General features: G+C 45.7%; 1 protein-coding gene across 6 annotated transcripts in view; it reads left to right on the forward strand.

Annotated features, from left to right (window-relative positions):
• Nucleotides 1-3,350: 3,350 nt before the first annotated feature.
• The window catches only part of LOC149324355 (uncharacterized), a 62,672-nt gene continuing 38,465 nt past the window's right edge, over nucleotides 3,351-27,557 (forward strand). The window contains exons 1-6 of one of the 6 annotated variants that reach the window (XM_089565582.1): nucleotides 3,351-3,787; nucleotides 7,383-7,520; nucleotides 8,952-9,064; nucleotides 10,316-10,391; nucleotides 12,664-12,723; nucleotides 19,380-19,604. In XM_089565582.1, coding sequence (XP_089421708.1) covers nucleotides 3,767-3,787; nucleotides 7,383-7,520; nucleotides 8,952-9,064; nucleotides 10,316-10,391; nucleotides 12,664-12,723; nucleotides 19,380-19,604 — 633 coding nt within the window. In that variant the 5' untranslated portion in view covers nucleotides 3,351-3,766. Of the gene's footprint in view, nucleotides 3,788-7,382; nucleotides 7,521-8,951; nucleotides 9,065-10,315; nucleotides 12,724-19,379; nucleotides 19,605-27,557 lie in introns of those variants that run through there. The other 5 variants (XM_089565581.1, XM_089565580.1, XM_089565584.1 and 2 more) reach the window with 5 other exon arrangements.

A 27,557-nucleotide genomic window follows, 5' to 3' on the forward strand; every position in this document is an offset into this window, starting at 1 on the left:
CGTACAGCGTTGCCACTTGTGCTGCTTCTGCATTCACAGCAAGAAATTGAGTTGAGTCGCTAAGGCAAACTTCAGGCGCATCTCCCGCTGAATCCGGAAGCTGAAAGTCGCGAATAAGGATGGGTAGTACGTTCTCAGTCTGAAAAATCCCCTTTGCTATCGTCGTTAGCCAGGATCTATATATTTCTTTTTATTTCTTCTGAGGGAAGATGAGAACACTCATTCAGCGGATTGCTCATTTCTGGGGGTAACCAAGGGTACTGATTCAGGCCCAGTGATAAAACTTTACTTCTCCTGAGCTTTTTTCGGTCAATATTGTTTATGACTACTCGATTAATTGGCCTTTGTTTTTCACGCGTCTCGATGGACAGGGTAATCTCGGTATGGTTTTGAATCATAAAGTCGAACATATTTCGAGTCTGAACTCACGTCTGCTCAACCGCTCACCTGACTTAAACCGCAGCGACGTGGCACTTAAGTCTCCTTGCGACAGTGCAATAGATATAGCAGATGCGGAACTAAAAAAGTTAGGAAAAAAATGAAACCACTTCCGCCTCAAGCTGAAACTGCCCTGACCTACCTCCATTTAGATAATGATAAAAATCTTAAGCCAATGCCGCTTGCTACTTGAACCATAATTTCAGCAGTATCTCCAACCCACCTGCGGCTCAGAGAGAAAGATCTGAAGTTCATCCCAGGAGAGTAGTGGGTGCGGCTTGTAAGTTAGCCGGCCAACATGGGGGCTGGCAATGTTAGATATTCACGTAAGCTAAACCCTTCTGGCTTTTTGGGCAGAATTGTTTTTGGGAAGAATCGCTAAGGGTTGGGGTTTCGGAGGTCAGAAGAGCACTTCTTCGTTGATATGTCGGGTGTTCTGCACCCGTCGAGTTGTGCGCTTGGATTTCAGCCTCCATATGAAGAAGCTACGCTCAGAGCCCTAGGATGGTAAAAGATTCATTCCCGGGTTTCGGTCCGAAATGTTTTGGATGGGCTAAGAGCTGGCACCCAAAGACTGCTCTCGGTCTTCGACTGCTAGAAAGGGGCTTTATTACGTGCACCCTAACCCAAGATTGGTCCCAGCTGGTCGTTTAGTTGTCCTCAAATAAACATGGCGCATACCCACTGCGGGGGTGTGGCCAAGACACCGGCCCAGCGCGCGTCCCTAGGCTATACACCTTCCTGCCATCAGTCTGTCACAAACTACTGGCTGCAACTTTTCCTCCTTGGGCACCCTCACATCTATAATCAAGCAGTTCATAACGAGTGTCACTGCTAAGAACAGCAAGAAAAGCTGCTCTGAACTACTTAGCTGAGCAGTATTTTCAAGACACACACATCTTCACTGATGGCTCAACTTCTCACGACTTCTCATCATGCGGCGCTTATGTGCCCTCATCAGGTCAAATGCTTTTATGGCGACTACAGCGTAGGACATCCTTCAGTGCAGCAGAGCTATACGGAATAAAAAAGAGCCGTCGCCTATACCTTGCGCCGCAGCCCTAGCCGCTGGGTAATATTTACGGTCTCGCAAAGAGCGCTACAAACATTGTACAAAATACTGGAGAGGACAAATAACTAGCAAATTTCTCATGACATTGAATACCTGCACAACTTTGCTGTTGCAGAAGGTCACTGTATAATTTTTAATGAATTCCTGCTCACTGCGGCTTCCTGGCCAACCAGAAAGAAGATGAAGCGGCCCGCAAAGGTCTACAGCGTCGTAACCATGAGCGAATCTTCTCCACACAATTTGATGCGTCCCAACTCGCCAAACGGTATACTCAGGATAAAAAGAACCGCGTGGCTCTTGACAAGCCATAATTACCTCTTTTTCCAATAATTTCCGATGATGCCCGACTAGTCTGCGAGCGCGCAGAAGAAGCTCGGCAACTCGCCAGACTCCGTACCCAACATCAACAACATGCCGACGCTCGTCGGTACAATCTCCGTCGACGCGACATCCATTTTTACCCTGGAGACAAGGTCTGGGTGTGGACACCGGTGCGCCGTCGAGGTCTCTCCGAAAAACTCATGAAGCGCTACTTCGGCCCGTATACAGTTGTTCGCCGCCTCGGTGAACTTAATTACGAGGTGCTGCCCGAAGGAACCCGACCGTCATCACGTCGTTCACCCCGCCCTGAAATAGTGCACGTAGTGCGGCTTAAACCGTATTACGCGCGATGATCGCCTGGACCCGAACTGATTTTACCACTCCCTTTTACACTGGCCAGCAGGAGTTGCTGGGCGCGTGTGTGGTTTTCCTTCCTGTGCTCTTGCTTCCGTGCTAGCATCGGGACGATGCTTCTTTATAGGGGGAGGTAGTGTCGCGAGTGGAAGAAAAAGACGAGTAGCGATTGCGGCGCGCCGACGACGACGTTGCTGCTGGTGGACCTGCCTGTTTTGTTCTGTGCTCTCTGTCTTCACCCGTTCTCGCCGCCGGCCTGTACGTCAAGCCGTGACAATATTCTCTAACTACTTCCAGCACCTCGCTACCAATTGCGAACTGCTGTTCCCTTGCAAGGCTATTGAACATTACTTTGGTTTTCTGCATGTTAATTCTTAGCCCCACCGTTCTACTCTGCCTGTCTAGCTGGTTGATCATGCTTTGCAGATCTTGTCGTGAGTGGCTTAGCAAGGCAATGTCATCAGCGAATCGCAAATTACTCAGGTATTCTCCATTAACTCTTCTCCCCAACTCTTCCCATTCCAGTCCCCGGAATACCTCCTGTAAGCAGGCAGTGAAGAGCATTGGCGAGATCGTGTCTCCCTGCCTGACACTTTTCCGTATTGGAATTTTATTGCTGACTCACTAGTTTTATTTTATTGCCGCATCACTAATCAAGGCACAAAAAAAAGTGGTTGTGACAAGAAGCACGCTAGGCGCTCTGCGGGATGCGCCGTGAGAGTGTTCTACGAAATGCCACTTACTTGTGGAAAAACGCATGTAGGCCAGACTGGACGCTGCTTGAACGATCGTGCACGGGAACATGGTTTATCGCTTACAAAGGGGGAGGGATCTAATTTGGCTAAGCAGTGCCTGTCCTGCAGTGACTGTCGGCCAGGGCTGAATGAGATTAGGATTCTGGACAAGAGACGCGATTAAATCGCACGTGAAGTTATGGAAGTCTGTTTTATAAAGATAAGAGGAGATGCATGTATCAGTGATTCTTCAGTTACACTGTTTAATAGTGAGGTAGCCTTCCTCGATAAGACAATGTAAGTTCTGGCCTGGTTCTATAAATTGTCACATGCTCTAGCCTTTCGCTGCGCATTCTCGATGTGCATTCTTTTTCCTTTAAATATGTGCAGTGTCCGCTGAATAAAATCAGTTGTAAGTTTGTGCTCATCCCGTACCCTGTCTTGTTTGCGTGTGTGTTTCGCGCAGCTGCCATGTCTGGAGTAAAATGGCAAATTACTAGTGACGCGGCTCTTTCCAATACTGGTTATTGAGCATGATGCCTTCTTTGTGAACCTTAGCACACGACGAGGACATAGTTCCGTGCATGTTGGGTTGTTGACAGGTTAGTTTACAAAACCTAAAGCGCAGCCGCACATAGTGAAGCCCGAGAAATTAAAGGAAGCCAATCCTCAATGCATTTCTCACCATTGTACGATTTATCATGTGAGAAAAAAACTGGAACACTTGATATGATTTTAGAGCACGCAGTGGATTTATACCGTATCATACATAAACCTGTTGCTCTGAAAATTACTTTTACAGGCACACATTCATGAGAAGCACTCTGCATTGGAGGACGTGGCCCAAATGGGATTCGTGAAGAAACAGGTGATCAATTTGGAACACAAAGGGCAGAAATAAATTCAAATGGGTTTTCCATCGCGCACTTGAACAAATAAATTGAACCTGGAATGCTAAATCGCTGATGAAAGTTGTATGTGCAGGACTTTGTCAAACCTGCCAGTTTTCATAGAACGCCCACCAAGAAGTAAGACATTGAACTTTAGGAAAAAAATGCGTAATATAGGTGCGGATCTCACCTTGCACTCGGAATCTAATCTACAAAAATTGCGTTCTTTGCTAATCATATCATTTGATGGCTGAGATTGCGTTGAACCTATTGCATCTACATTTGAAGAAATCATTATCCTTAGTTCTCCTTTCTTCAAGACACAACAGAACGACAATAATGAGCTAAATGAATAAAAGTACACAGGCAAGTTGATTAAAGTCGCAGGAAAGAAGACACAGAAATATGGCTATCGCGGCTACCATATTCATCGTTGCTTCATGTTTTCATGCGTTTTAGGGCGAGTAACGCTCTATATAAGGCTAGATCGAGCGATTGTGGGTCTAAACAAAGGCACTCCAGCCCGATCCGAACCTAAACTTTGGCTAGGAAAGAAATATCATTGATAAGATAGATATTCGTTGCGTAACTGTAAACTGTAGGCACTGCTTTACTGTGACTTTGTAGCAAAGACAAAGAATAAGGTTAGCGCAAATCAGGTTTAGTTCGTGAAAAACAAGCGATAAACATTACTGTAGCTTTAACGTTATAACACGCTTTGCGGCAATTCGCCATTTTCAAACCAAGAAGCAGCAACAAACATGCTTTCACATGCAAAACTTTTGCCGGTGTATCTACTGCGGATTGAAGAAAATTTTATCAGAAGATTTTATTAAAACTATTTTTAACGGCTGCACAGCATACGAAAGAGGTGGAAAATACCGATAATAGCAAACAAGGTATCTGTCAGCCATTGATAGAGATCACTAAACAGCAAGCCCATATATTTGCGGAAGTATCCAACAGATCATTGCAATGTGTGGTTTTACGGTATTATGCCAATGAATTTAAATATCAGAAATGAGCACAGGAATAAATTTTAAGAGTGAGACAGACCTCTGCCATCCCAAACATTACCACCAAAGCGGTCACGCAGGTGCCGAATGGTTAAACTGACACTGTAAACAACCCTTATCATGCTGTGTATTGAATAAGGGTGTTTAGGTGGAAATTATTTCGTTCAGCAAGCGAGCAGCGATTACCAATGGGTGGGTAGTTGATGACGTCACGCATGCATTGTTTCCTGTAGAAATGCATTTAATTGAGGTCAGTAACTTAGAAATATCAAACTTATTTGCTCCAAAAAACATACAAAAAATACCGAACAGCTGCGATATATAGCGTGAAAAGTAAAGAGGTGAACAGCATAATAGCCACGTTTCACAGAATCGCATTGTTGTTCAAAAACGCAATTTCAGGCCCTTTCCATCGCTGTCAAACACTCAATGGCGGCATTTTTACAACAAATTATGGCTATTCAATGCCTTTCTGTGCTCTGTACGTTGCAGTCATGTTCTTGAAGGCCAACAGCGGAACGACGCAGACAGAGTGGAAGGAAACAGAGGACAAGCGCTGACTCACAACTTAAATTTATTCAAGGAATGGAGAACATTTTGTAGAAAAAATGGCCAACTTATCAGCTAGAACACAGACAAAACCCATGTTTCTACGTGGCATCGAGGTATGCAACCTCACGGTGATATAATGAAATAGATGGCTTACAGACGCATTACTTTGTTTTTTTCCTCATGTGATATGCTTCCATAATCTCACGTGTTAATCGGGACGGGTGTTTCTAGAGAATATCGCAGTAAGGCAATGAAGAAAAACAAGATTGGCAGTCTCGAACATTGTCAACTAGATTATTAGATTTGTTAGCTTGCAGATTATTTGCATGCTCTTTCAAACGTGTATTGACGCAATGCCCCGTCTGCCCTATATATATTTGTCCGCATGACAAATACACGTCGCATCAATACACGTTTGAAAGAGCATGCAAATAATCTGGAAGCTAACAAATCTAATAATCTAGTTGACCATGTTCGAGACTCCCAATCTTGTTTTCCTTCATTCTCTTACTGTGATATCCTCTACAAACACCCGTGCCGATTAACACGTGAGGTTATGGAAGCAAATCACATGAAGAAAAAAGCAAGGTTATGCGACAGTAAGCCATCTATTTCATTGTATGACAGTGATGGTGCATACCTCGGTGCCACGTAGAAACATGGAGTTTGTCTGTGTACTAGCCGATAGGGTGGCCACTTTTTTTATAAAATGTACTGCTTTCCTTCAATAAATTTCAGTCGTGAGTCAGCGCTTGTCCTTTGTTTCCTTCCACTCTGTCTGCGCCGTTGCTCTGTTTGCCTTCAATATGTACCACCAACTCTCCCGTTTGGCTATAGTCATGTTTTGTTCCCTCACAGTCTTCCCGTCATGCTTTCAGTTATTAGCATCAAAAATGTGCTTTGACGAAGAAGATATACGCAGACATTGGCATTTTGTAACTCCAGTATATCAGAGCATTACTCAAGTTGTAAACCGAATTAGGGTGCATCTCCATATTCAGCGATAGTTATGACGATCGCTCATATTGTGGTCAATGATATAAAAAGAAAATAAGGCGCAGTTCCTCCTTCCTCATTGTGAACACCTGAACCGCACAATTAAGGAAGGGCTGAAGGAGAGGTTCTTTGGCGTGAAAGTGAAAGTACTACCCTAGGGGAGGGCTTCGGTTTATTATCCACCACCTGATGTTCTTTAACAAGCCGTTAGATATACCTACACATTGCTGCTTTATCATTCCGCCAGGATTTGCCCACCGCTGTTTTGGTAGAAGATTCCGCGAATTAGCGCACACCACCCGAACGCCTTCGACACGTAGTCGCGGCGACTGATGCTAATCAGAAGCGAATTAGCTTTAAAAACAGAAGCTAAGCACTTATACCTGTGAGAATGACGACATATTGGGGTCATAATGCCGAAAATGTTCCATACATGGCTATCACATAATTTGCGGCATGCCACTTGAGTTTAGATCTTGCAATGCATGTTTTATAGTCGCAGTCCGCAATCGTTCTAGGAAGGTTTTATCGTGATGGTTTGGAACTTTCCAGTTGGTCGCTCTTCTATGGAGGCGAAATTCTGGAGGCCCGTGTACTGTGCGATGTCAGTGCACGTTAAAGAACCCCAGGTGGTGGAAATTTCCGGAGCCCTTCACTAAGGCGTCCCTCTTAGCCTGAGTCGCTTTGGACGTTAAACACCTCTAAACCTAAATTGAATCATTTGCTTCTGGAGTTCGACACGACGTTCAATAGGGAGCTAAGGGTCCTTCGCGATTCAGTTTTTACCGTGAGCAATCTTCTTTGGCACGGGTGTCAGTGCAGCTGAGGATGCCTGCCCTTTTCACTTTTGTCAGTGGCACAGGATTCGCGTATGCATGTAGAAAAACGACAAATTTGTGAGTTCGCCACGCAGCTGTGTTTCGATGATTTCATGTGTTACAATTATCATTTCGAGAGGCAGGTCAGGCTTTTACAGAGCGCCTAACCTTCTTTTTCTTGTTCTCCTTAGAGCCAGGAAGGCGGTGGACACTTTCAGCACTCGCACTCTGCTACGGTCAGCGACGAAACCAAGGAAAGAAAAGAAACTAACGAAGGACTCAAAGAATGTCCAATCTGCTTTGAACTGTGGGAAGAAGGAGAGTACAAGGTAGGATAAAGTAGGATATTTTTGTGCAAACAAAGAAAACTTTACTGGGTACTAGACAGAGTGGTAGTGCGCTAGAGCATGCCCGCTGGTATGCAATGATTGTGACGCACAGAAAGTAGGTACCGCAGTACAATGAAACCATGGTGAAATTATTCTCCCCAAATGCCACTCGCTCCCGTGCGGATTCGGCACGCTGTTTCCAAAATGCTGGAGCTTAAATTGTCTGCCGGGTGGTTGTTCTGCTTTTTACACTACTCGTTGTTTGGCAACATGTACAGTTCGGTCTGAGTGTTGATCTGTTGCCAACTTGGCAGCGAGCGCAGCTGGGTCTCTCCGCCGTGGTCGCTTTCTATCAGTCACGCACAGCAGTGTCTTCCTTGTCATAGTTATGCTGAACAGGAGTGGCTGCTGCGTGTTCTTTGCCGGTTATTATTGTGCAGTTCACATGACTTGGTACTCTACACGGGTCTCAAGCATTTCGCCTCTATCGAAGTGTGACTGCCACGGCCGGGATCAAACCCGCGTCTTTCGGGTCAGCAGCCGAGCACCATTGCCACTGAGCCTCCGTGGCGGCCCTTGGCAAGGCGGCCATTGCAAACGTGAACATGTCAAAAAAAAATTGAAACCAATGCTACTAGCACTGATTTGTAACATAACATTTTACGATTACCTTTCTATTTTTCCGGATATGATCCAGCGTGCTGGCTGGAAAAAAATAAGCTTCCATGATTTTCTACACTCTCCGAAAAAAAAAACTGGCCCAGAGGGAGCAATAAAACTTTAGTCCTGAGACCACCCCGTTGGTTACTAAATTTTCAAATGGCACTCCACTTGCCACGAAGCACCGCCGCTGTCCGTGACGATGCATATGGACTATTTGGGCTAATACATTTGTGAACACGAGCATGCGAACAGGGTTCGACAGAATTAAACAAGTGATAGTCAAATGATAGTGCTGGTCGCTTCGAACATATGTAAAAAAGTAAAGTGCTCATAGTTTATTCGGAAAAAAAATTACGAAAGTGCATTTTGAGCATACTGGGCATCACGATATGCATCAGTTAAAAGTCAAGTGCTATGTCACGTATTTTGTTTGGATTTGTACATGTCTCCTCTTGTGTTTCGGTAAGACTTGTTCAAGCTGCACAACAGAGACAAGACCAAAAGAGCTTCCTTCTTTCTAGACGTTACATTCTATTGTTGCTTATCAATCAAGACCATGGTACTGAAGTAATGAATGAAAGAATCGAGTAAATGCCCATCACTCACCGTGTCATTGATTAATTCTGGAACAACATCTGAATTCCTTGAATATGAACTTGCACAGAGTGTGTGTAGTTGTGCCTAAAGTTACCGCTCGAAGTTTATTTGCGCGTCTACGTCACAAAAGTACTGAGCCAGAATTTCTGGAATCTTTGTTCGCTGAAACAGGCGCACGTTGAGCAGTGCGGCGAGAAGGGGGAAGAAGCGGCTGCAAGAGAGCATCAAAAACATGTAAAAACCTATCCAGAGGATCAAATTCAGAACGAAATCCACTCACAAAGGTGAATACCTTGCTGTTTTGTATACATGTTCTTGAGGGAGCTCAGTTTGCTGATATAAATACTTCATACGAGTGAAGGCATTAAGTTATGTGATTTAACAGGAACTGCGCTGGTATTGTTGTGATTTCTCCTAGAATAAACGTACACTCTAAGCGATTTCTCTACCTCTGGAGAGCAACTACAACCATGAGTCTTCGAAGAGAAAAATTGATTAGCGAAAAGACTAACCTCACGTCGATTCAGCCTTGTCCACATTTCAAGAACTGAATGTTTAGCCATTGGTTTCGAAAAAAGCCGAATGGAGAGACGAACGTCGTCATTTTTAGCCCCTGCTTGTTTCCACTGCTACACTTTTGAAACTGCGGCCTCTTCAAGCGACGACCGCGAGAGTACGTAACACGTAAAAAATCATATAAGCTGGCACAAGGACAACTCCGCCGTTGCTGTCGGTACGGAGGCAAAGACTGCTGCTTTCAAAAAGGGTTAGTTCTATCGGAGAGATCGACAACTGAAAATGTGTAGAAATGATATGAAAGTGTACAAAGTGTACGAGCGCCAGGCTCTCAGTCGACGAGGGTGGGTGGGTTCCCTCCAATATCACAGAAGTCATTTTCTTCTGGTGGTGTCTTTGGATGTCGGAGAGTACATCTACGTTTTCTGCTGCCGACAAACGGTTCTCACTAAGGAATAATTCTTTGCACTAACAGTTAAGCCGTGTACATTTAATCACGAAAAGGAATAGCAGTTTTGACAGCTCAGTTTATCCTTAAGTGTTTCAACTTTTTGTACAAAATGACGGTAAGCTGCTTACAGTATAAGGAGGTTCGTGCTAAGTGAGAACCAGCAAAGCTTGTTGTAACAATGCTAGTTTTTAAGGGAGCACCTAATGGGAATGTGAGGGCCGAGGAGCTTGATTTCCTTTCGTAATCTTACTTTATGGTTGTCTGTATTCGCTGAGACATGGTTTCGTATTGTGTAGCTCCAATTTCCACCTGAAATGAAGATAATGAACTGGAGTATGTTTAAGTTCTCCAAAGCGCCGGGTATTGTAATGAGTGAGATCAAGTGCACGAACCTAGCGTAGCCAAGTTAGAGCTGGCGACATGTGCGGCAGCTAGCTTCACAGGCAAACCGACGAGCTATTTCACTGGTGTCAAAACGGCGGATTGCATGACGACAACGTCATGATTTCTCCGTTCAAGAGATTCCCTTTCACCTAATCTAATTTTATTAATTGCGTTCTATTCGTAGCCGCCAGAGTGAAAAGGAAGAGAGTGATCGTTGCAAATTGGAAGCGGAAGTCAGGAATCTGAGAGACACCATAAAGGTGAGTTACCATTCGTTTATTCACTGCACATAGCGTTGCCAATTGTGCTGGTTCGGTATTCACAGCCAGAAATTGAGGCGAGTCGTTTAGGAAAACTTGAGGGGCTTCCTCCCATATTGCAACCGTGGTTAAACAGGTTGCATATCATTTTTTTTATGGAACATGAGAACAATCGTTCAGCGGATGGCCCATTCCGAAGAATAACCATGAGTACTGACTCAGGCCCACTGAAAAAACATTGCTTCACTTTAGCTTTCATCGGTCTCATGTGTTTATGACTATTTCATTATTTGCTGTTTGTTCTTCATGTGCTTGATGGACACAGTAGACGCGTAGGCTCAGTTCTCGGTATCATTCTAAATAATGAATTCAAACTTATTTCGACTCTGAAATGACGTCTGCTCAACTGCGCACCTGACTTAAACGCGCTCAAGCTCTCATTACGACTCTGTATGAATCTGGATCGGCGACCCTTGTTTGTTCACTTATCACATCGCCTCACGACTCATGTGACTCATTATTCATTTTGGTTGGTTCATAGTTCTCTTTTACGCCAGAGTTCCGCCAGAGAGACAAGACCAAAAGAGCTTCCTTCTTTCTAGACGTTACATTCTATTGTTGCTTATCAATCAAGACCATGGTACTGAAGTAATGAATGAAAGAATCGAGTAAATGCCCATCACTCACCGTGTAATTGATTAATTCCCAAGCAGCACATGGCACTGGTCCAATGTAGGAATTGAGTTGGCAAACTACGGTCCTATGAAGGCCCCGCGTTGCCAATGTTCTCCCCGCCTTGGCTCAGCCATTTTCAAAAGTTGGCAGTATTGGACCACTATCTCGGGCGTTTTCCCTGCCTTGGCTCAGCCATGTTTAGAAGTTGGCAGTATTGGACCAGTTTCTCGGGCGTTTTCCCTGTCTTGGCTCAGCCATATTTAGAAGTTAGCAGCATTGGACCAGTTTCTCGGGCGTTTTCCCCGCCTTGGCTAAGCCATTTCTAGAAGTTGGCAGTATTGGAGCAGTCCCTCGGTCGTTTTCCCTGCGTTGGCTCAGCCGTATTTCGAAGCTGGCAGTATTGGACCTGTTCCTCGAATGTTTCCCCTGCATTCACTTTATCATATTTCGAAGTTCGCAGTATCTCACCAGTTCTACTATTTCTTCCTGCAATAGCTCGACTTCGTGTCGTACGCAGCGCGACGCTGCCTACGACATTGAGAGCAGTCTAGGCGAGGAAAAAAGGGTGGGTTAGATAAACAAAAATAAAAAGTCTTGATCCCCGTTCTCAAGTCGCGAAGCTATGTTGGAAAGCTTTTTTCTGAAATATGGAGATTATTGGGGCATTAGCGCTCCTGTAGCTTGAAAAAGAATTAGTTGGGCGAGAACGAAGGCTCTCTAAGAAGAGCTCCGCGGTTACACAAATACCACAGTAGCGCATCGTAATTCCTAGTGGCGGGGCTAGTTGGTGATGCATTTTCTTTTCCCGAAATTTCGTCACGGAGGGGAGACGCCATGGTCGCATGTAAGCATACGGCACGCGGAAGTAGGGGGAGGGGGTGGGGGGGACAGCTGGTCACAACTTGAGCGTGGTCTGCTTTGTATTCCTTCCGAGAGGGTATTTTGTAGGCGCCCAGGGCGGAAGAGGGGGCCCCGAAACGAGGGTGTCTCGATGTGCGGGAGGGGAGAGCGGAGAGAAGCGCACGCACATCTAGGCGCCCTACGAGCACCTGTTTCTATTCACTCCAGCACTCGACTTGCACTTGCCGATCTGCGCCCTGCCTGTGGGATTAGTGCATTTTTCTGGCGCATTTTCCCTGTTTACATGAGTGGGATTCACGAGAAAGTTGACATGATGCGCTGCTCTCGCGTTCATGTAAATGGAGCTTATCAGCCGTCCTAGTGTCATGCGCTTTTCTTACAGTTGCACTGTAAAAACTAGCTGTCACTTTGACGGTCATCCTTTGGTCAATTTTGACGGGTCCTCGGCGTATTCAGAAAAGGCCGTTCCTTCAGCGTGAATCAGGGAGAGAGGGCAGAGCAACGAGGAGCGCAGAAAAATAAACAAAATTCTCGGCCTTCTGATTAGCTCTTCTTCGCAAACGTCATACGACCGATGACCTATCGCGATGCGGTCGCGTTTGGCGTCGCGCGGACTCTGGGTACGAAGCATTTTTGGCCTCCTCGCTCCTCGTGCGATCTTGGCGTGGTCGGTGTACGCGGGCCTTGTTTTTTTTCGTGTTCTGGCGCCATTTTGTTTTTCCGCGTTGGTGAGAAGACGGCGAGGCTTGGATTCATGGAAGCGGCTGCTGTCTCAAACCAAGTGCGCCTGATTACGGTAGGTGTACTGCATGTTTACTATATTTGCTTACATTTTCCTTTCGAAACGTGGTGTATGAAACAAGCGCGGAGGGTCTCGTTCGAGCCGTCGTGGCGTGCACACCGCGGCGGCCGGCGTACGTACAGGCGCGGACAAAAGTAAACGGAGCACGCAACTGTCTTCGAATATTTTTCACGCGTCACCTAATTGAAATTTCCAGCAGTGGTACTCGCATGCTGGTAGAGGAGGTTGGTGGGCTTTCTTGTAGACAAACAACGCTTCTTTATTACCAATGGAGAAAGCGTGATTGCACTTTGAACGCAATAGCGTGCTCCGTTTACTTATGGCCGCGCCTGTACGTTTTTCGCCTCAAGCCCGTCGTGGATTCGTCTCGCTCTGTGCTCGCCCACTTGCCTACGTTGCCATCGCTGCAAACTTTCTTCTGTGCGTTCCCTGTGAGCCCGCTCCTTCCTAACGCGAGAGGTGACCTTGTATGCTTCTACACACAGGTGAAGGGAACACGTGAGCCGATCGCGCGCTTGTGGCTGTTGTAAACAACGCGCTGTCGTGCTTTTGCGCGGTCTGCTAGACTGCTGGTCGCGCGGCTGGTCAATAGAAGCAGTAATTATGTGCGCATACTTTTGGAAGCTTAACAGTAGATTTGTTTTTTCGTATTTTGCTACAAAACGGTTCATTGCAGACACACTATATGGAATGCCAGTCAGAAGTAAAGTGCCCCAGGTGCGATAATGATGTCCGATCCAGTGAATGGGAGGAGCACAAGAAAGCCTGCGAACAAAGAAGGGGTGCCAGAACGCTTTCAATGGTGATGACAGTAGACATTTGCTTCTTAAACTGGTAAATGTAACCTATTCCGAACATGGCACGAGGGATGCACCTAGTTCCCTAGGAAGCGCGAAGTATTCTGATACAAGTAACGCGGAGAATTTATTATGTTCGTCCTCAAAAGGTAATAGGCCTGATGCGGGAAAGAAGTAAGTGTCACTGGAAAGTTGAGAAGGGTATCAATTCATTTCTCGTAGATACAGTGAATCAGTCCGCATAGATTTCCATGGGCCCGCAGCGGGCATCTGTTAAAGCAGATGTTTGTGTTCCCTGTACGACACACCACGGACCCCGAGCATTCACACTCAGCTTTGTGTGGCACCGCCGTGCCCCGGGAAAATGTGATCCTGGTGGTTGAGGCAATGCCGAGTGTTTGGACCTTTAAGGGCACTCGGTGGAAGGTACACACCACTTTGGCCCCATCTTCCTGTATACGGCACTTCCGGCCTGATCCTTCCGGGAGAACCTGGCAGTCGCCTTTTCTTGTACTACTTTCCATCTTTCACTTTGATATCTTCTTTCTCACAACTTTCCTCTCCTACTCCCTTCTTGTTTTTCTTTCCTTTTTGTCCTGGCAGCTAGGGCTAACCTGGTGTGAACTACACTGAGCGTCCCCATATGTGGTTATAGCTAGGATGTACAGCCGGGGTGGCCAGGAATTGTTTGCAGGTTTCTGTCCCGTCCCCTATTCGAGCTTAAAAATGAGTACGTGGCTGGCATTATGAACAAAAAGTTTTTTTACGATTTCCCCTGTCCAAAAACGCTAGCTTTCCGAAAAGAGGCCGGAAAGAAGTAGGTGACTTTTTCTAGAAAAGAAAGGTAACATGCACGTAATTTCATGTCATCCATAGCTGAGTGGAAGGTGAACAAGAAAGAATCAAATCCCTATTCCTTGTATCAAAGTGCTTGGCAGATGCCTTGGATCTTGGCAACAAGGTATCCAAAATGGCCATTGGTGGCTTACTGCGGCAACTTCGTGACACTGGTGGGCTGTATTCAAAACTCTCAAAGACTGTGTCCAAAGGGAACATTCCTTTCTCCGTCACTTCACACCGATCACTAAACAGTGTCTGAGAAGTACTTCCAGGAATCAATTTTTTCTCCTCGCTTAAAAATAAATGCTCGAAAATCTCACCAACCAAGACGTCATAGATGTTCAAAAGAGCAAGATCCGGAAGGATATCAAGGAAAAAGGCACAAAACACTGTAGTCACATTCAATACCAGCACACTGCCTGAAAAAATAGAGTGGGTGACCTAAAAATAAATGTAGGGCCATATATATATACCAAACCCGCTTGGATGTTTTAGTTTTCATAAGTTTGGCCACGGCTCACAAGAAATGCCGCGGCACCAAAACTTGCACAAATTGCGCATCAAAGGATCACCCGGCTGAAGAATGTGACGCCGCCCCCCCCCCCCCCTCCGCAAACTGTGAAGGAGACCATGCTTCGTACAGCATGCTATGCATGCAGCATATGCAACTTTATATTCTGCATACCACGCTGCAAAATGCAAGAAATGAGCTCACTGGAAGCACTTTCCAATGCTGCCTGGAAACCAGAACCACTGCCACCTTGGTATACTTTTCTTTTTGTACGCAATTTTACATTGACACTCATTCACAAGAATAAAAACTCCTCAGGAATATGTACAGCAAGGTATTTTTGTACTCAGTGAAAAATGCAAAATGTTCACACATTTCTACATCATGGGCAGCACAGGTAATCGGCTCAATAATGAAAATGTACTGGCAACGGCCCTCCTACAAAGCACCAGTGTAAAACCATCCAATTGCCACATTTTGCTGGTTAACACTGCTGCTTGGGTAGATGGTTCAACAGGACGTAACTTTGGTAGTGCGATAACAGAAGGATATGGGAGAAATTACAGCCTCAAAGCGCTTCAATTCTCGCAGCAGGACGTTACGGCATTGCTGTAGCTGTAAAAAAACTGCAAGAAAACATTTAAAACAGTATTATCTGCACTGACTCCCTCGGCGTGAATAATTTAGTCAACCCTAGAAATGTAGTGCAATCTATATTAAGAGACATAATACATAACTTTGTCAAAGCTGAAACACAAGGACGTAAAATAAAGTTCTGCTCGGTCCATCGGCACGTGGGAACCAGCAAGAACGAGAACGCTGATACATGTGCTGATGCACGTGCCCGTAATTAAAACGTAAAAAAGTAAACACACCTCATAAAGACTACATGAAGTTTGTACAAAATAAACTGAGCGAAAAATTGCAGGCTGCACGGGACAATGAAGTTAAGCTGTACTCTGCAAAGCTCGTCCTGGGTGAATGGAAGACTTGTAGGCACCAGGAATGTTTTATAGAAGTAATTCTGTCTTCTCCGCATTGGACGCGCACACCTTACACACAAATTACTGCTGATAAAACAAAAGAAAACTCTTTGTGCAAAATTTAGATATGAACTTACAGTTAATCACAATTGATTCTCATGCGCGAAAGTAAAAGAAGTGAGAAGAAAGTTATTTATTTAATTTTTTGATAAGTGCATTCTTTTTCACGCAACGCCGTTCTTAGGTTATTATTGCGATGTTAACATGTCTGGTGTTTTTTTGCTTTTAAAAAAGGAAGGCCTTTTTGAGCAATTGTAAATTTTGACCTACTGCTTCGCTTTACTGTATGACAACCTTATCGTCAATCGCATTCCTGAAGAGATGTCCCAGTTCTTTGATTTATTGGGAGCCCCCAGATCATTGCCTAGCCAAGGATGGTCGCTGAGGTTACCCGACATTCTTTAATGCTGGCACTATTAGCCATTTCTAAAAATTTATTCGTTTTGGAAACAGTAGGTAGCGGAAGTAGCTTTTTACAGCCTGTAAGTTACTGTTATTTCTCTAATGTTTACAAAATTTCAGAGGAAACAGTTATTATACACATTGAGCTTTGGGCATGACAGCCTTACATGCTGATGCACCTGTAAACCCAACACAACAACGCATAACACATCGTTCTTCATAGCAATGCGACAATAGAATTCCTTTTTTTGCTGCGCTTTCAAGAGACGACGGCATTCGCGTTAAATAAGGCACCTGCATTCTGGTCAACTGCATACTGTCTTTAATGGAACAGTTAGAGTTTCGTTAGGGTCCGAACTCCTAATATGACTGCTACTAATTCTGACTTATGTAATATACATTTTAAAGACTTCAATGCCCAAGTTAGCTTGCAGAGCACAAGACTGTCTTGGCCAGCAACTCAATAGAAACCTGAACAGGGAATATCGCAAGACAGCTCCAGTGTTCCACAGTACACTAGGATTTGCAGTTTTTACCACCGTCTCAAAACTTTTTCGATGTCATTAGTTTATGCTTTATTGACTTCCATCGTTTAAAAAAAATGGAGGCTTATCAAGGTTAAGCCCAGTGGATGCGAAGCATGTTAAGCAGCTGCCTCAGTGTGGATGGGGCTAAGTAACGGAGACGTGGTTTTAGGTTAATCGTCCTACTTTATTCTTTGCAGCCCAACAAACACACTCTTATGGTCCGTAAATGCATGACTCTTGGTTTGCACGTCACTTATTCTGTATTGTCTTTGAGCATTTCTACACAACACCAAGTCTAAACTGTTTCCCCACTGATTCGTTTTGCATTCCTATTATTAACGTCCTTAGCGTTTGGAGGCATCTTGACCGCATACACGCCCGGCGCAAAGACGCTGGCGCTGTTGCGGGCACAGAGACTGACGCGACGGCGGGCGCGCGCCGCTTTATCCCTGGCGTGACGTCACATATCACGTGATGCAGCGATGGTGGCGCCGCCGCCGCGTCGCGCGCGACGGCGCGAACCGAAGCGTGGAGGCCTCCGCCGGGCGACGTCCGACGGCGCGATATGAGGCCCCATCTGCAGCCGGTGTGACGTCATCACGTGACGTCACATCACGTGATCTCACTTCAAGGTCAATGGTGGCCACCGCCGGGCGTCGCGCGAAGGCCCGAAACCTACGTTAATATGCTTCGAATAAAAAATGCAGCACTACATCTTAAGCAGTGAGATAATCGCGGAGCTACCGGCATAAAAGGATTAAATCATTGACACGCCTTGATGCGAGGCAAAGAGTGTTGTTCACACCTACTGCCGCGACTCTTGTTCCCCGAACACACCGGAGAGTGAGAAGGCATTGAATCGTGCAGAGAACTCCATGTTTTAAACGGAAAGTCATATGGCTCATGGCCAACGAAACCCGGCATCGGCGTTGACCAGATTACCCGCAAATCTGCTAATTCGTAAATCCCTTCAATCCCAGATTACATCACTCCGGCAAGAAAGAAAAATAAAATTTTCTTCGAAGGTGCACCGAACTGCATCCAGCATTTTCAGACTGCGAGATGAGCACGCAACCCACAGACTACAAAAGCACGTTCCTTCTTGGCGAACAAAAATGAAGCTAGTATATAGTTGCCTTACGACTGTGTGCTATTGAGAAGATTCCTCAGAAAGGGAAAAAAATGTATATGAATAGAAAATAAAAACAAAAAGCATGTAAGTAGCCTTAGGTGTCCTTCGTAACTTTTTTTTGTTAATCTTGATGCCAAGCGAGCAGCACGCGCTGCCATGAATGCGAAAACTTTTTAGAGCCATTCTTACCGAAATTTAGGCATTAAATAGCGAAATCTGCAATAGGTACAGTTTCGCCATTCAGCCGTCCATTCGGCATTGAAATCAGCTTTTTCAGGTGTAAAAGAATTGTTGTTGTAAGGGAAGTAAATGAAATCTCGCCTAGCCTCCCGTTATCTCCCACCCTAGAATAAGCTTTATTTGAAATGAATTTATTTAAGGTAACAAAATTCAGTTTAACAGAAATAGGTAAATTACTTCAATTCGCTCAATAATCAAGCTTTCACGGCAGACGCAGCACACTCCGCGGTAGAATGCAAGGCTGTAGCATAAACGCAAAGCTAAAACAGCTGTAGATTTTAAAGAAAAAATGGTGGAAACCACTCCGATGGCTGTCTAAGGATTGCGAGAAAAATCCACATGTTGCCACCACTGTAAGTTTGAGTACAACCTCGTAATTTCTAGATTTCAGATTTTCGTTACTTATCTGTACCTAGAATGTTCTTGTTGCTTTTGGTTCGGTTTCCAGTATAGAGACTAGCGTTTTGTGTAAACTAAAGTAGAAGCATTTGGTGGTACTTAGGTGGACTCCCCGAGTGAAGGCGTAGTCGGTGACACTTCCATTTGTTTTGTGCACTTAGTCTGTTACACTTTTGTCACATTATAGGCCTTACTTATGTGCTCAATGAACCGCTTGTTTTGCTTTTCGAATGCCTACGTTCAGATCCCCATGTCACCACTGGCCCCTCTATATCCTCTATGTGCCTCTATGCCAAGGGAAATTGAATACATCATACTTGATCCCTGCGAAGCACACATGGCTGACTCCCTTTACAGATATTCTTTCCTTTTCATTGTGACGGGGAATTATGATTTCACTCCTTCTTTAATTTTCGATCTCACTATTCTTGTAAAGCTCAACTCCTGTCGTTCGCACGATATCCTACGCAAACAACAGCCGACCGCACACGCTGCACTGTACTCCAAACCAATCTTTCTGGATGTGCTTAGTAAAGTGCGCTCCAGCCCAGGCAGTGCGCGATTGTTCTTTCTTACGACGTCGCCTAGCAACACGCATATTTACAAGCCTGGTCTCGGGTTACTTGGCTCTTTCGCTGGTGTTATCCTGTACTCCATAGCCTCAACAGCTCTCCTTGTCATTATAGCACACTCGGGCAGCATTTGCGAGGCCGAATGTTTCGCCCTATCTCTCTCTCATGCAACACTCTCCAATTTCAGAATGCTTACACTATACAGCAAGAGGAGCGACAACCAACTTGTAAACGAGCACCAAATCCCGACGGTCCCAGTGCTATAAACACCAAGAGGTTTCAAAATGAATCAGCTGCTGCGATGAAACTGTACCCTCATATCGAGCTTGAAAACGCTGCGAAATCCACTTTAGGTGTTGCCCAGTGTCAGCAGCTCGTGCCGGCCGAGAGAATTACCTCGCTGACAGGTCAGGTGAGTTGGCGGCCCAGACTTTCTAGGTCAAATCTGGAAGACCATTTTGAGTGTATCGGTAGCAGTTGGCTGCGTAAGTCCGACCCGAAACTCTTCTTGGCACACATCCCGGCAAACTTCCCTGCACACATTCCGGCATTATTGCACGGCTTTCAGATGAGAAGATACCGAACTATAAATGGCGGATAGCGGCCAACGGTCGAATTGTTGTGCAATACACACTCTCCCCTCCTGCTTTTCCTGACTGAAGGGGTATTGAGGTTGCACTGAATATTTTTGTTTAGAGGTAGATATAAGAATAGAAATAGAAATTGCTTGCAGTGTAACTCAAGCGAGGCAATTAATGCTGGCACAAAGTTCATATGATTCGGAAAAACTGTTAGCCCGTTTAATGTGAGTTACTAAGTTAAAAAGATGAATTCGTGCTCGATGGAGCAGCGCTGAAAATTTATTTGAACTAGTCGCCCGTGCTGTTCACCTGAGTCACTTCAGATGAACGTTATTTTCTACATCACTTCAACCCCTCGTCACCATTACACCTCTCACTTCAACAATGGGCCGCCGTGGTGGTTCAGTGGTTATGGCACTCGGCTGCTGACCCGAAAGACGCTGGTTTGATCCGGCTACGGCAGTCGAATTTCGATGGAGGTGATAATCTAGAGGCCCGTGTACTGTGCGATGTCAGTGCAATTTAAATAACCCTAGGTGTTCGGAACTTCCGGAGCCCTTTACTACGTTGGCCCTCATACCCTGAGTCGCGTTGGGACGTTAAAGCCCCATAAACCATAACACAACAGTCAGATGAGTCGGCCAGCTCCCTTCTTTGCCCTCCAAGGCAAACAAATTGGTTTGTACCTACCTGTAACGCATCAAATTAAAGAACTAATCTTTTTATTTAGGCTCCACTTGGATATTGTTTAAACCTCTTCACTTCATATCGAGGTACATCCTGTAGATCATGCTTCTAAGTTCCTAAAAAGTTTTTGGTTAACTTTTTAATGTAAATGAATTTCGGATAATTTAAGAAATGGTGACTTTCGTCAGATCTAAGGCACATTTGACAATGAATTCATTGTTGTTGTTGTTTTTTTGAAGCGTGCGTCATCGTTAAATGCATTTCTACCAGTGCATCTTTTTGAGCAGAGCCATGTATACTTGGGGAGCCTTGTTTTAAATTTATTGGTTCAAGCTGCAGCAGTTTAAAATATTCGCAAATTTGGCGCTGTCATTTGTAGGCAAGAAGGCCTGAGACATCCGATACGGAAAATATGAAAAACTGCCAATTTTGTGGCAGAACAGTGAAAGCTGCGATCTTCAAAATTCACTTAACGAGGTGTCCGAAATCACCGGCTACTTGCGTTCACTGCGGGGGAGCCTTAGAGAAGGCCGATGAAATGGCAAGCCACTTTTAATATCTTTCTGTGAGAAGAAACACTTTTTCAGGCTCGCATGGATAAAATTTTTGGATGGATACAGGACAGCTTGAAATTATAGCAATTGTATTTAGCGCGACTTGTCACGTGAAAATGAAACTACTGCCGGTATGCTAGGATAACTGAGTGTGTGCATTGGAAGACAACACAACAGGCTTGCAGGAAATGTTGCCAGGACGAGCGATCACTGATATTAAATTGGTTAGGAATCAAAATTAGGAAATATCCCGGGACGGGGCAGTTGACCATGGCACAAGATGTTGGTCACTGAACATTGTGAGGATTACAGCAGTTCCGTGAAAAATTGGGGGCTCATTGAGTATCTCAGCGTTTAGGAGAAGAGGCGAGGGTTTCTGCGCCAGGACGACGAAAGAGTCTGAATGCCTTAGGAGATGTCTGACATGAGAACTCATACACTAGCACAGAGCCGTAATCTCATAGAACAGCAGTTTGAGGACATTGCCCGTATTTAGCTTCTGCTTGAATGTTGACTACTGCAGGTGGTGACAATGCAGAGACGAAGGTCGGTGATGCGTGGACCGCTTGAACGCGGTAGCTCGCGGTGATTATCCTCTCTGTTCATGCAAACTAAAATAGGCACAGATTCGATGCACGTGCGCGTCCGATCGCATACTCAGTCCAACTGGCGTGAGCCCGCAACCAATGCGGCCTCTCGATAGAGGCAGTAAGACGTGGTCGCGGGGGCAGCAAGTTTCCCAGGCACCATCGACGATGGATCGAGGTCTGCGTACGAGTTCACGACCTGACCTGACTGGCAGCGGAAAAATTGCTTCTGGTCACATGTTCTCTTGATTGCATCTTTGCGCTCAATGCCCATTCTCGTGGCGCGCACTTCAGCTCATTTGCATGCTCGCGGCCCGTGCTCGATCAACTGATTCTTTTATTTAGATCATCAAACACCCCATAGGCTCCATTAAGTAGGGAAAATGTTTTAGCACGGGTGTAGACAGATAATAAGTGAGTAGGAGCCAGCGAGGAAAACTATGGAATTGGAAAAGTGCACACAGTTGTGATTAATATAAAAAAATACTGCGCAAAATATGCTAGTAATAATCACTATTTAAGAATCGATAATATAAGATATAGGAGAATTCAGTATAACATTGAATCAAGAATACAAAGGAGTGATTGCTTTTCTAAACGTAGCTGACTAGCTAATATTAGTAACCTGATTGCGATCACCGTTCTTCACTTGAGGGCGTGTGTTAACAGTAGCATTAAATGCATATGTGCCGCCGAACAGGCGCGTCAGACTTTCATCGGTAAATAGGCTTCGGGAGGTGCCATAAAGCTGAGAAGGTGCGAAGGTTGTCGCTGGTTGGAATGAATATTGTGCAGCGAGCGCAGCATCAGGACCATTTTTCGGCACCTAAAACATCGAAGGAACAACAACGACTTCACTTAGTGACACTTGAATGCCGGTATGTTCGAAGACGATGAAACACGGATTCGAGCAACAGTGTGTGTGTGTGTGTGTGCGTGTGTGTGTGTGTGTGTGTGTGGACATGTATATATATATATATATATATATATATATATATATATATATATATATGAGAGAAGCCAACAGCCACAGAAACCAAGGAGCACAGGGGATTTTTTTTAATTTATTTATTTTTAGTGGTGTTGATCAAGTAAGAATATTACTGTCGCTTAAAGCTAATTGATTAGAAAAGCAGAAGAAAAAACAACCACATGCCGCCGGTGGGATCCGAACCCACGACCTCCGAATTACGCGTCCGGTGCTCTACCTCTGAGCTACGGCGACGGCTGTCAAACCTTCTGCTTTCGGGGTTATTTATGTTTACAAATAACCTAACCTTGAGAGTGTTCATCAGCGCCACCCACGTTCGTAAGCGGCGGACGTGGAACGTCCTGAGTTACCGCTGGTGTGACGTAGAACGCCATCTAACGGCGAGGGTGGAAGCTGTGTGAGAACCCTCTTATGCTTCCTATGACATCAAGGCTGCCAGAACCGAGGCCCTCGCTAAGCAATTGAGCAAACAAGGGAAGGGGAATGAGGGGCTCGTTGTAAATATGAGAGAAGCCAACAGCCACAGAAACCAAGGAGCACAGGGGATTTTTTTAATTTATTTATTTTTTAGTGGTGTTGATCAAGTAAGAATATTACTGTCGCTTAAAGCTAATTGATTAGAAAAGCAGAAGAAAAAACAACCACATGCCGCCGGTGGGATCCGAACCCACGACCTCCGAATTACGCGTCCGGTGCTCTACCTCTGAGCTACGGCGACGGCTGTCAAACCTTCTGCTTTCGGGGTTATTTATGTTTACAAATAACCTAACCTTGAGAGTGTTCATCAGCGCCACCCACGTTCGTAAGCGGCGGACGTGGAACGTCCTGAGTTACCGCTGGTGTGACGTAGAACGCCATCTAACGGCGAGGGTGGAAGCTGTGTGAGAACCCTCTTATGCTTCCTATGACATCAAGGCTGCCAGAACCGAGGCCCTCGCTAAGCAATTGAGCAAACAAGGGAAGGGGAATGAGGGGCTCGTTGTAAATATGAGAGAAGCCAACAGCCACAGAAATTAAGGAGCACAGGGGATTTTTTTTAATTTATTTATTTTTTAGTGGTGTTGATCAAGTAAGAATATTACTGTCGCTTAAAGCTAATTGATTAGAAAAGCAGAAGAAAAAACAACCACATGCCGCCGGTGGGATCCGAACCCACGACCTCCGAATTACGCGTCCGGTGCTCTACCTCTGAGCTACGGCGACGGCTGTCAAACCTTCTGCTTTCGGGGTTATTTATGTTTACAAATAACCTAACCTTGAGAGTGTTCATCAGCGCCACCCACGTTCGTAAGCGGCGGACGTGGAACGTCCTGAGTTACCGCTGGTGTGACGTAGAACGCCATCTAACGGCGAGGGTGGAAGCTGTGTGAGAACCCTCTTATGCTTCCTATGACATCAAGGCTGCCAGAACCGAGGCCCTCGCTAAGCAATTGAGCAAACAAGGGAAGGGGAATGAGGGGCTCGTTGTAAATATGAGAGAAGCCAACAGCCACAGAAACCAAGGAGCACAGGGGATTTTTTTTAATTTATTTATTTTTTAGTGGTGTTGATCAAGTAAGAATATTACTGTCGCTTAAAGCTAATTGATTAGAAAAGCAGAAGAAAAAACAACCACATGCCGCCGGTGGGATCCGAACCCACGACCTCCGAATTACGCGTCCGGTGCTCTACCTCTGAGCTACGGCGACGGCTGTCAAACCTTCTGCTTTCGGGGTTATTTATGTTTACAAATAACCTAACCTTGAGAGTGTTCATCAGCGCCACCCACGTTCGTAAGCGGCGGACGTGGAACGTCCTGAGTTACCGCTGGTGTGACGTAGAACGCCATCTAACGGCGAGGGTGGAAGCTGTGTGAGAACCCTCTTATGCTTCCTATGACATCAAGGCTGCCAGAACCGAGGCCCTCGCTAAGCAATTGAGCAAACAAGGGAAGGGGAATGAGGGGCTCGTTGTAAATATGAGAGAAGCCAACAGCCACAGAAACCAAGGAGCACAGGGGATTTTTTTTAATTTATTTATTTTTTAGTGGTGTTGATCAAGTAAGAATATTACTGTCGCTTAAAGCTAATTGATTAGAAAAGCAGAAGAAAAAACAACCACATGCCGCCGGTGGGATCCGAACCCACGACCTCCGAATTACGCGTCCGGTGCTCTACCTCTGAGCTACGGCGACGGCTGTCAAACCTTCTGCTTTCGGGGTTATTTATGTTTACAAATAACCTAACCTTGAGAGTGTTCATCAGCGCCACCCACGTTCGTAAGCGGCGGACGTGGAACGTCCTGAGTTACCGCTGGTGTGACGTAGAACGCCATCTAACGGCGAGGGTGGAAGCTGTGTGAGAACCCTCTTATGCTTCCTATGACATCAAGGCTGCCAGAACCGAGGCCCTCGCTAAGCAATTGAGCAAACAAGGGAAGGGGAATGAGGGGCTCGTTGTAAATATGAGAGAAGCCAACAGCCACAGAAACCAAGGAGCACAGGGGATTTTTTTTAATTTATTTATTTTTTAGTGGTGTTGATCAAGTAAGAATATTACTGTCGCTTAAAGCTAATTGATTAGAAAAGCAGAAGAAAAAACAACCACATGCCGCCGGTGGGATCCGAACCCACGACCTCCGAATTACGCGTCCGGTGCTCTACCTCTGAGCTACGGCGACGGCTGTCAAACCTTCTGCTTTCGGGGTTATTTATGTTTACAAATAACCTAACCTTGAGAGTGTTCATCAGCGCCACCCACGTTCGTAAGCGGCGGACGTGGAACGTCCTGAGTTACCGCTGGTGTGACGTAGAACGCCATCTAACGGCGAGGGTGGAAGCTGTGTGAGAACCCTCTTATGCTTCCTATGACATCAAGGCTGCCAGAACCGAGGCCCTCGCTAAGCAATTGAGCAAACAAGGGAAGGGGAATGAGGGGCTCGTTGTAAATATGAGAGAAGCCAACAGCCATAGAAACCAAGGAGCACAGGGGATTTTTTTTAATTTATTTATTTTTAGTGGTGTTGATCAAGTAAGAATATTACTGTCGCTTAAAGCTAATTGATTAGAAAAGCAGAAGAAAAAACAACCACATGCCGCCGGTGGGATCCGAACCCACGACCTCCGAATTACGCGTCCGGTGCTCTACCTCTGAGCTACGGCGACGGCTGTCAAACCTTCTGCTTTCGGGGTTATTTATGTTTACAAATAACCTAACCTTGAGAGTGTTCATCAGCGCCACCCACGTTCGTAAGCGGCGGACGTGGAACGTCCTGAGTTACCGCTGGTGTGACGTAGAACGCCATCTAACGGCGAGGGTGGAAGCTGTGTGAGAACCCTCTTATGCTTCCTATGACATCAAGGCTGCCAGAACCGAGGCCCTCGCTAAGCAATTGAGCAAACAAGGGAAGGGGAATGAGGGGCTCGTTGTAAATATGAGAGAAGCCAACAGCCACAGAAACCAAGGAGCACAGGGGATTTTTTTTAATTTATTTATTTTTTAGTGGTGTTGATCAAGTAAGAATATTACTGTCGCTTAAAGCTAATTGATTAGAAAAGCAGAAGAAAAAACAACCACATGCCGCCGGTGGGATCCGAACCCACGACCTCCGAATTACGCGTCCGGTGCTCTACCTCTGAGCTACGGCGACGGCTGTCAAACCTTCTGCTTTCGGGGTTATTTATGTTTACAAATAACCTAACCTTGAGAGTGTTCATCAGCGCCACCCACGTTCGTAAGCGGCGGACGTGGAACGTCCTGAGTTACCGCTGGTGTGACGTAGAACGCCATCTAACGGCGAGGGTGGAAGCTGTGTGAGAACCCTCTTATGCTTCCTATGACATCAAGGCTGCCAGAACCGAGGCCCTCGCTAAGCAATTGAGCAAACAAGGGAAGGGGAATGAGGGGCTCGTTGTAAATATGAGAGAAGCCAACAGCCACAGAAACCAAGGAGCACAGGGGATTTTTTTTAATTTATTTATTTTTAGTGGTGTTGATCAAGTAAGAATATTACTGTCGCTTAAAGCTAATTGATTAGAAAAGCAGAAGAAAAAACAACCACATGCCGCCGGTGGGATCCGAACCCACGACCTCCGAATTACGCGTCCGGTGCTCTACCTCTGAGCTACGGCGACGGCTGTCAAACCTTCTGCTTTCGGGGTTATTTATGTTTACAAATAACCTAACCTTGAGAGTGTTCATCAGCGCCACCCACGTTCGTAAGCGGCGGACGTGGAACGTCCTGAGTTACCGCTGGTGTGACGTAGAACGCCATCTAACGGCGAGGGTGGAAGCTGTGTGAGAACCCTCTTATGCTTCCTATGACATCAAGGCTGCCAGAACCGAGGCCCTCGCTAAGCAATTGAGCAAACAAGGGAAGGGGAATGAGGGGCTCGTTGTAAATATGAGAGAAGCCAACAGCCACAGAAACCAAGGAGCACAGGGGATTTTTTTAATTTATTTATTTTTTAGTGGTGTTGATCAAGTAAGAATATTACTGTCGCTTAAAGCTAATTGATTAGAAAAGCAGAAGAAAAAACAACCACATGCCGCCGGTGGGATCCGAACCCACGACCTCCGAATTACGCGTCCGGTGCTCTACCTCTGAGCTACGGCGACGGCTGTCAAACCTTCTGCTTTCGGGGTTATTTATGTTTACGAATAACCTAACCTTGAGAGTGTTCATCAGCGCCACCCACGTTCGTAAGCGGCGGACGTGGAACGTCCTGAGTTACCGCTGGTGTGACGTAGAACGCCATCTAACGGCGAGGGTGGAAGCTGTGTGAGAACCCTGTGTGAAGCTGTGTGAGCTGTGTGAGAACCGAGGCCCTCGCTAAGCAAGGGCCTCGGTTCTGGCAGCCTTGATGTCATAGGAAGCATAAGAGGGTTCTCACACAGCTTCCACCCTCGCCGTTAGATGGCGTTCTACGTCACACCAGCGGTAACTCAGGACGTTCCACGTCCGCCGCTTACGAACGTGGGTGGCGCT

The sequence above is a fragment of the Amblyomma mixtum genome, unplaced genomic scaffold, assembly GCF_055824585.1.
Source record: "Amblyomma mixtum isolate Tamu unplaced genomic scaffold, ASM5582458v1 scaffold_47, whole genome shotgun sequence".
NCBI lineage: Eukaryota > Metazoa > Arthropoda > Arachnida > Ixodida > Ixodidae > Amblyomma > Amblyomma mixtum.